Raw genomic sequence first — 10,171 nt, 5'->3', positions numbered from 1 at the left:
TTGTAGCTCACTGCTTTGCCTTGGCACAGTGAACTCTGGACTCGTCCATTTAATGCAGTGCTTTGTGAATTGCTTTTGCTTTTTTAGTGTTGTGTAGTATTCCATTGTGTGAATGTACAATAGTTTCTTCAGTCATTTGTTAATGAACACTTATTTACATCTCTTTGCTATTGTAAGTAACAGTAGGGAACATGGATGTATGAATATCTATTTGTGTAGCAGCTCTTTATTTCTTTAGGATACATATGAGGCTCTGATGCACTAGTGGTAAGAATCTGTGCCGCAATCCCAAAGGCATGCAATTTGAATCCACCAGCTGCTTCATGGAAGAATGATGGGCAGTCTCCTCCTGTGCCATTTACTGCCTCTGAAAACCTTCTGGAGGGTCAGCTATGAGTCGTTTCTGACTCAACAGCACACAGCAACAATCAGATTGCTGGATCAAGTGTTAATTCTATTCCCAACTTTCCAAGGAAACACCAAACTGCTTTCAAAAGTGGTTGCACCAGTTTACATTCCCACCAGCAGTGCCTGCGAGTGCAAATTTGTCTACACTCTCTCCCACATTAAAAACAGTTGTAAACAAAAGTGTGACTGGCACGGAGGTGGGGAGGTAAGTGATCTGTATCCACTCTACAAGTGGGAAAGAGTCCCCATTAAGGATATGAGTGGCACAAAACATACTCTTGTGAGGTCAGACGTGCCCCCATGCCTTCTATCAAGTCTAACCTCCTGTCAAGTCTAACAGTAACCCTCTCTCCCAAGTGTTTTACATTATTGTTTGGCTTGCTGATCTGTTGCAATGGCCACACAGAACTCACAGATGAGATTCATGATTACAGGGTTTATTAGGGAAGATAACAGGTTACAGTTCAGGACAGAAACACTTCGAGCACAATTCTCCCTTCAGAATGGATTCTTCTCAAGTATGCCTGTGGAAGGGCCTCCCTCAAACCTTCAGCCTTGCTGGGCCCTGCCGCTTGGTTCTGAGCCAGTGTCACAAAGCTCTTTTGGTTCTTCTAATTGTGGCATTCCTCTGGCTTTGTGGGGTGGCAGCCCTAGTTCAGCTTTGTCTCATGTCAGTTTCCAATCCTCTGCTACCTTTCCTGCTTCTGCTCTGCTATGGGTCTGATCTGGACACCTGTGTAGTGTAGGACTCACAGGCCCTGAAGCACATACTGTCTTTTTTGCTTCTTCTTTCTTTGTGGTAGAGAGATTTCCATTTTTAGTCTCTGAACCTGCTCTATTTAAATTTGACAGGAAGGCATGTCTCCTTCTTAGTGGTTTACACACCTTATTTGAGTCCTCTTATCCAAAAGGTGCTCTATACCTTATTCACAGTATCATCACAGTCTTAGCAAGCTATCCAATTCCACTGGGGACACATGCCACCCCCAACATCTGTATAGTCCTTGCCAACCATAAGGAAGCTCTGGTGGCCTAGTGGTAAGAAGCTGTGCTGCAATTCCAAAGACATGTGGTTCAAGCCCATGAGCTGTTCCATGAGAGAAGGAAGGGCAATCTCCTCTCCTGCAATTTACTACCTGTGAACACTTGCTGGAGGGTAAGCTATGGGCTGGTTTCAGTTCAACAGCACAGAACAACAAGTCAACCATAGGGGTGAAAGTCAAAGCCAATGGCTAGAAAAGCCACACTGAATAATCCATACAGCCCAACAGTTAACACCTGGAGCTGAGTGTGTGCTGGACATTCTTTTAAGTATTTTATGTACATTAACTTATTCAGTCCTCACCACAATCGTCTTAGGTGAGCTCTGGTGGCTGAGTGGCAAGAAACTGTGCTGCAATCCCAAAGGCATGCAGTTCGAATCCACCAGCTGCTTTGTGGGAGAAGGATGGGCAGTCTCCTTTCGTCCTCTGAAAACTCACTGGGGGGTTAGGTATGGTTTGGTTCCAACTCAACAACAATAGCAACAGTAGTTATTGTTGTTGTGTAATGTAGAGTTGGAACTGACCCATAGCTGACCCTCTGACAGGTTTTCAGAGGCAGGTAATCTCATGGGAGGAGATTGCCCATCCTTCTTCTGTGGAGCAGCTGGTGGCCTTGAATCACGTGCCTTCAGGATTGCAGCACTGCTTCTTACCACTTGGCCACCTTGGAAACCAATACTGGTTTGTCAACAAATCCAATTGAAGTGAATGTGCAGAACGAGTGTCTGGTGTCTGTGGGAGAGGTGGGTCTGGGGAGTGTGCTTATGTGAAACATATACTTGGACCAGAAGGCAGTTATCAGAATAGTGCAAGGCAACACTGCATGGTCCAAGGGTAGGTTTCCTATAAACACAATTAAATATTCTGTGATTCCCAAGCTTCTCAGAGTTAGCCTCATTTTGTTGTGATCCACACAGTCAAAGGCCTTTGCATAGTCAATGAAACACAGACAGACATCCCTTTGGTACTCTCTGCTTTCAGCTAAGATCCATCTAACATTGGATATAATATCCCTAGTGCCACAGCCTCTTCTAAACCCAGCCTGTACATTTAGCAGTTTTCTGTTGATGTGCTGTTCATTGTTGAATATTTTAAGCAGGATCTTGCTTGCATGTGATATTAATAATATTGTTCATACTCTGTTGGGTTACCTTTTTTTTGGAATGGGAATAAATACAGATATTTTCCAGTCAGTTGGCCAGGTGGTTATCCTCCAGATTTCTTGGCGCAATGTGGTGAGGGCATCCAGGGCAATGTCTGTTTGTTGAAATATGTCAATTTCTGCCAATTCCTCCAGAGCATCTTGAACTTCTTTCTTCATCATCATAGGCTCTTGATCATATGCTGTTTCAGGAAATTCTTCTGTGTCACCAACTTCTTTGTGATTTAGTGACTCTTTGTGTGCCTTCCAACTTCTTTTATGCTTCCTGGGTCATTCAACATTCTGCCCACATCATCCTTAACTGTTACAACTTGAGGCTTGAATTTGTTCTTCAGTTTCTTCAGTTTAAGAAATGCTGAGCTAGTTGTCTTGTTTGATTTTCCAACTCTGGCTCTTAGCACATTTCATTATAATACTTTGCTTTGTCTTCCTGAGCTGCTCTTTGAAATCTTTTGTTTAGCTCCTTAACATCTTGATTTCTTCCCTTTGTTTTGGCTTCTCAGTGCTCTAGTGCAATATCCAGAAGCTCTTCTGACATCCATTTTGGCCTTTTCTTCTTCCTTTGTCTTTGTAATCCTTAAACCTATTTCTCAGATGCTCTTTAGATCCATGAGGGGTAGACTTATATACTCAAAATAACAAAATCAATCTACAACCAGGAGAGAGTAAAATAGATGAATGGGACCTTCTAAGAATCAAATCCCTATGCATATTAAAAAACCTTCTCCAGCTGGGGGAAAATATTTGGTAATGACATCTGACAATGAACTTATACCTAAAATTTATAGAATATTTCAGCACCTCAACAAGAAAAAGGTAAATAACATGAAACCAAATGGGTACAGGATATGAATAGACACTTCACCAAAGAAGACATCCAGATGGCAAACAAGCACATGAAGAAATGTTCAAAATCCTTAGCTATCAGAGAGATCAAACAGCTATGAGATATCATCTCATCCCAGCAAGAATAGAAAATAACAAATGTTGGCAAGGTTGTGGAGAGGCTGGAACTCTTTTTTAAAAAATAAACTTTATAAAATTGTTTATGTTATATTGGTTTATTTACAAAGTTTGTATACATTGTGTTTCACACTATCCTTCATTCACTTGTATTTCATACAACCATTCCCATTTGTTATATTTTATAAAATTAATGAACATTAAACTATGCCCACCATTACCCTGTCTTTCCAGATCCCCACTGGATCTTTCCCATTTCCTTTATCCACTTCTTTGTCCACTCATCAAATTGTGTGACCCTGTGATTTCCCCCCTGCCCATACTCACCCCTCTGCTCCTACTCTTTCCCTCCTTGGATCCTCATACACATTTTACTAGTTATCTATTTCTACAATAATGGTCTTATACAGTATTTGTCCTTATGAGACTGAGTTAGTTCACCCAGCGTAATGTTCTCAAGTCCCTCCCAAGTTATGTAGTAATTTTCGAAATCGTTGCTCCCGAGTGCTGTGTGGTATTCCATTGTGTGAATATACCACACACTTAGAGATTGGAACTCTTATTCTGCTGATGGGAATGTAAAGTGGTACAACCACTATAAGAAGGTCTGGCACTTTCTCAAATAATTAGAAATAGAAAGATCCTTTGACCCAGCAGTTCCACTACTAGGAATATACCCTAAAGAAACCAGAGCCACAGCTCACACAGATGTTTGAGCATCTATATTTATTACTGTGTTTTTCACAATAGAAAAGAGATGGTAGCAAGCCAACTGCCTATCAACAAACAAATGGATAGGAAAACTATGGTACATTCACACAATGGAAGATTATGCAGCACTGAATAACAATAAACTCATAAAACATTAAACATTGTGTTGAGTGAAATATCTCACTCACAAAAGGACAAATACTGCATTACACCACTGTTATAAAATAGGACAGACATGGGGGAGCTGGGGAGTGGACATATAATGAACACTACATTGGAACAGATGAGGGGAAGAACTGTCTGAAAGGAATATATGATTAGGCGTTATTTGTATGACAACAATCTGGAATAAGGGGGTGCATTGATTGATTGCAGGATGGGTGGGGAGAGGAGAAGGGAGGAAGAAAATGTTCAACAATGGAAAGAGCACTAAAATAAAACATTTTTTATGTGTTTTAAAAATAATAAAATACAAATTCAGAAGGCAGAGAAAGGGGGGAATGAGGGGCAAATGGGAGGGAGAGTCCAGGGAGGAAAGAAGAGGAGTACTGTACCATCAAGGGACCAATGCCAGAAACAAAAGGAATGTAAATAATAGTTGAATAAAGAAATAATTTGCTCTGTCAAAAAAACAAACCGCAAAAGCCACACAATAAGAAAAAGAATAATAAACATATTGAGAAATAGCACTTTGAATTATAATGGTAGTTCTGTAGTATCCTTCGAGGTAGTCAATACTCTTCTCCAACATTACAATGGAAAGATTTTGTTTCTTCTAACATCTTTATTCATTGTCCACATTTCAGATGCATAACAAGTTATTGAAAAGATTATGGCTTGGATGTACCTTAGACTAAGATACACCTTAGTCTTTAAATGGACATCGTTGCTCCTGAGCACCTTTAAGTGATCTTTGACAGTAGATTTCCCCAATGCAACATGTCTTTTAATATTTGATTGCTGGTACTAAGGATGCTAATTGTGGATCCAAGCAAGAGGAAATTGTTAAATCTTCAATTTTTTTCCCTCTCCTCTCTCCATCTATCATGATGTGGCCCAGTGGTGAGGATTTTGGTTTTCTTGGTGTTGAGATGTAATTTATATTGAGGGCTATCATCTTTATCTTTTGTAGCAAGCTCTTAAAATTATCTTCACTTTCAGCAAGTAAGGATGTGTCATCTGCATAATGTGGGTTGTTGATGAGTCTTCCTCTAATACTGATACCACAGTCTTCTTCATGCAGTCCAGCTTGTTGAATAATTTGCTCAGCATATAGATTAAATCAGTATGGAGAAAGGACACAGCCCTGAGGCACACCTTTCCTGATTTTAAACTATGCAGTAGTCCCTTGTCCTGTTAGGACAACAGCTTCTTGGTCTAGGTAGAGTTTTCTCATGAGCACATTAAAGTGGTCTGGGATTCCCATTCTTCTCAATGCTTTTGGATAAGAACAAACAAATCGGTGTTGTAGAAAGTGCAACCAGGGTGCTCCTTAGAGGCAAGGAGGATGAAACTTGGCCTCACATAACTTGGGCATGTTGTTAGGAGCATGTTGTTATTCCTTGTAAAAAGACGTCATGCTTGGAAAGGTCAGTGAGAGAGAGGAAGACTCTCAAAAAGATAGATAGACACAGTGACTGTAACAATGGACTCAAGTACATCAGAGATGATGAGGACACGAGATAGAGCAGGACCCATTGTTCAGAAGGTTGCAATGAACTGTAGTGGACTCGTCAGCATATAACATCAACAATGACATTTAATTTAATTTACGTATGAACAACATGTAATATTGAAACACTATCCTTTCAGGAATTGTTTAATAAAACGTGAAAACAAAGAGAGAATTGTGAACATCATTCCCTACTTTAGATTTTCATCTATGAACATGCTGAGTGACATGGATTTATGATAAGCTCACTCTGTTTCTCCAGAGCAGTCTCCGGAATAGCTTCCATGGGTGAATGTTATGCAGTTGAAACATAAACGTGAGAAAAATGGATCCCCCTAGAATGATGGCAGTTGCGATGGCAATCAGAGTATGTCCTGGAAATGACAAAGGCGCTTCATCAACATAAATCTGCAACAGAAAAGACATTGAACTCAATGGGATTCCCCTGAGGGTGGTGACCCAATTAATCCCTTAGCAAAATTCTGGGTTAGACAAAATTCAGGTTTAGACAAATATGCAACTGCAAAAGCTTTATTTATTGACAATCCGACAAACAATGCTTTGCACACAATAAATACAAAACTCCCCAAAAGCAAACTTTGCTGTTGTTAGATACCATCCAGTTGAATATGACTCATAGTTGACTCCTAATCATAGTGAGTAGACCTCCTGCTCAGGAGGCTGTAAACTTTTGCAGAAGCACACATGACTTTTCCTGCAGAAAGACTTAAGGGGCTGGTCAGTATCAACTCCTGACCTTGTGGTTAGCAACTGAGTACTTTAACTCCCGCCTGACCAACCGTGGTACCTCACACACTGAACAAGTTCACAGGAGTCAATTCTGACGCAAGGTGACTGACTCTCCATGGCGTCTCTGAGGTTGTAAATCTTTAGTGTAGAAGATTGCCCATCTTTCTCCCATGGAATAACTATGGATTCAAACTGTGGACCTCTTGGCAGCCCGGCAACACAGCACTCTATGCCATCAGAGCACCTCACACAGTCAATAGGGTGGCATTTGCATGTTGCACTGCCAACGGAAGGGTTGGTAGCTCAGATGCATCAGGTGTCCCCACAGGAGAAAGATGGGCAAGCTCCTGCTCATATTTATATGAATAGAAAAACGTTACAGATATATGAGAGAAACTATGCAGCGTATACATGTATGTCGATCCCACAACAGGTTTTCAGAGGCAGAGAAGTGACCTCTCTTTTCCCTGTGGAGAAGCTGGTGGATTCAACCGTTTGGGTTGGCAGTGCAACTCCTTACCACTAAGCCACCAGACCTCCCTGTACATGTACATACATATATACACCATATATATATATATACACCCACCCACACACACACACACACACACCCTCACCCTACATATATGTACACACACACACACACACACACACACACAGAGAACCAAACTCACTGCTATCAGGCAAATCAAACTAAATATTAAGCTGAAAAAGAACCAAAACAAAGACAATTCAAACATACACACACAAACACACACATACACCCCACAAAAGACCATCACTTCTTTTTCTCTAGCACCAAGTGGTCATGCAATCATTTTACCATTACTGGTTATTTTATCACCATCCTGCAGAACAGCTTCTCTCTCCTGCAAACCCAGACCACCATACAAATCTCATCAACTTTTCTTTCCTTATCACTTGGATTGAGACTTAATATATTTCCCTGGCCATCATGTGAGAGAGCGTCTGTTCACAGTACCTGAAATTCTTCCACTAACTTACAAAACGTGACACCAGGAATGACAGACACTTTGAAGTGAAAGAGCTCGGAGCCCTGTGGAAGATACATGCAGTCATTAACACTGTCCACACTCCTGTACCTTCAAGGGTTCATAGGACCCTTTTGATATATTTATATATATAAATGAAACCAAAGGAGACAAGTTTAAAACCGAGAGATGCATAGCTGATTCTTTTTTTTAAGGATAAATAGAAATGTAAAGGAACACGAATATAAAGCCTAATTTGACTTTAGTGAGGTTCTTTTGGGATCATTTTAGACTTCTGTTCTGAAAGGTCTCATAATTTTTGCTAGTTGTCACAATTATCTGAATCCTATCAACTTTGAATGTTCTCATGTTTCAATCTGCAGAGAAGAACATTGAGTCTAGATGTTCTTCACTTTGGGAAACCTCCTTTCAATTTTTCTGCTAGGTCATCTCTTAGTCTTAAGTATTGGTTTGAGAAACAGTTATTCAGTTTTGAAGTCAATGTTCAAAGACTATTGGAAATGATTACATCATGGGAAATGGAGTGTAGGAAGCCATCCCGAGTAGATCTTAACTCTGCCACTGATAACACTTTTTGACATGCAGCTGCCACCCCTGTCCATCTCTGGGACTATGCCTACCTCTTAAATCAGCACCTGTAAATCAACACCTTGGAGCATGCCCCTCCCTCCCTTTTGTAAACTGATAACCTAGGGCTGGGTTTCCTGGCAGCCCGGCCTACTCCACTGCCTATTTATAGCAGAATTCATCAAATAAATTTGGGCTTGATCAGAAATCTTTGTCTTGCCCCAATTTCTCGTGTCCCTGCTCCTCTTTTTAATCCGCACAGGTTCCACTCTAGAACACGTATGAACCCGCAGGTCAGTTTCAGCCTGCGGTTACAGTGGGCGCCCAACGTGGGGTTTGGATTTGTTCTTCAGTTCCTTTAGCTTGAGAAGTGCTGAGCGAGTTTGGCCCTTTTGATTTTCCAACTCTAGCTCCTTGCACATTTCATTGTACTATTTTGCCTTGTCATTCCGCGCTGCTTTTTGGAATCTTCTGTTCAGCTCTTTAGTATCTTAAATTCTTCGTTAGAAATAATAAAAATATTGTTCCTTTTCCTACAAACCGGTTAAATAATTGCTCAACTTTTTCTTCTCCCTTATCATGCATTTCCTACTATTAATAGATCAAAAGTAATAGGATTTGGAAGTACTGAGAAATATTTGTTTAAAAAAAACAAACAAAACCATCATTAATGATCAAGAGTCCTCTCTTTCTGTTAATCAAATTTCTTTTACAGGTCTTGTGGGTATAGAAGGTAATGTGTCTGCTATTAGTAAAAAATAATTAGCCTCTTAATTGGTCTTTGCAAAAAAATTTTAACATTAACTCTTTCTGAACTAGGAACCTCTCCCAATGTTTAGAGGTCTAAGAATGGACAAAGGGCTCAAATGCAATTTTATGTGCTATATACATTAGTGCTAATTTATGGGAAAGAAATTTATTAAAACAATTTGGAGCTTTTATATCTATCCCTGCTTTGTCAGATGCTAAATTCTAAAGTCTTTCCCTTTCAGTAGAAAAGCTGATATAGAACCTGTAACTCTCTTTAAGATTCTCCCTTGTTATTAATAGGACAGGTATTAAAACTCGGAAGAGTCTAAAATATAGGTAAGAATAAGAAGAAAAACGTGTCAACACAGAAGAATGAAGAACAGTTGAGAACAAATAGGAGAAAGATGTTATAAGAGGTCTCAGTGTTTATGTTGTTTTGTTTTTTGTCTGCCGTGTTTGTCGTCTTTTGTCTTATGTTCAATGTGACAATATTTGAGTACTCATACAATTCAAAAGTTTCAGTGAAAGCTAAGAACTAACAGAGACAAATTTAAGTTAATATCTATATAAATTCTAAATATCATAGGTCAGGAAGACCCAAGGGCAGATTTTTCAAATATCTCACGGTGCCAAAAGAGAGTTTTTGTCTCAAGAAATCTTTGAAAAATCAGCCTTTTGGCATTCTGTATCACCTTCATATATCCATGCAGTTTATCCAGTATCCACACATTTAGGTAGAAATTTTCATCTGTTTCAGCCAGTCTTGTAAAATACACATGCCAGTGGCTGGCACTTCAAGTCTATGTGAGTTGTGTGAGTGTACCTGTGTTAGCTGCTGTAATTTAAATAAAAACTTGTAGGAGTAAAAGTAGAAGCTCTCCAAATAAGGTTTTATGGATTCATCCACAGGCTGTGTCTCAATTGGTAAGTCAAAGTAGGAGTCATTACAATGTTTTAACATAAAACCTTATGAAATTATTATCACTTATTATACTTTACAATTTAATTGGCTATATCAATATTGTTCAGAATGAATAATTGCATTAGCCAATTATCCTGGTCAAATTACTCATCATTATCCTAAAGGTAAATTATTATATTTTGCATATAAAAATTCATTTGTATTTCCTAA

At 39.5% G+C, this 10,171-nt stretch overlaps 1 protein-coding gene across 1 annotated transcript in view; it reads right to left on the bottom strand.

Moving 5' to 3' along the window:
• Positions 1-6,106: 6,106 nt before the first annotated feature.
• CATSPERB (catsper channel auxiliary subunit beta) overlaps positions 6,107-10,171 on the bottom strand; it is a 211,865-nt gene continuing 207,800 nt past the window's right edge. Inside the window, 2 exon segments of the mRNA XM_006879213.1 lie at positions 6,107-6,367; positions 7,692-7,766. Of these exon segments, the coding sequence (XP_006879275.1) occupies positions 6,107-6,367; positions 7,692-7,766 (336 nt within the window).

This window comes from Elephantulus edwardii, unplaced genomic scaffold, assembly GCF_000299155.1.
Source record: "Elephantulus edwardii isolate Elephantulus edwardi_28Jun2011 unplaced genomic scaffold, EleEdw1.0 scaffold00002, whole genome shotgun sequence".
NCBI classification, from domain to species: Eukaryota; Metazoa; Chordata; class Mammalia; order Macroscelidea; family Macroscelididae; genus Elephantulus; species Elephantulus edwardii.
The sequence above is the reverse complement of the archived record's forward strand: the minus strand, read 5'-3'. Positions and strand labels throughout refer to the sequence as shown.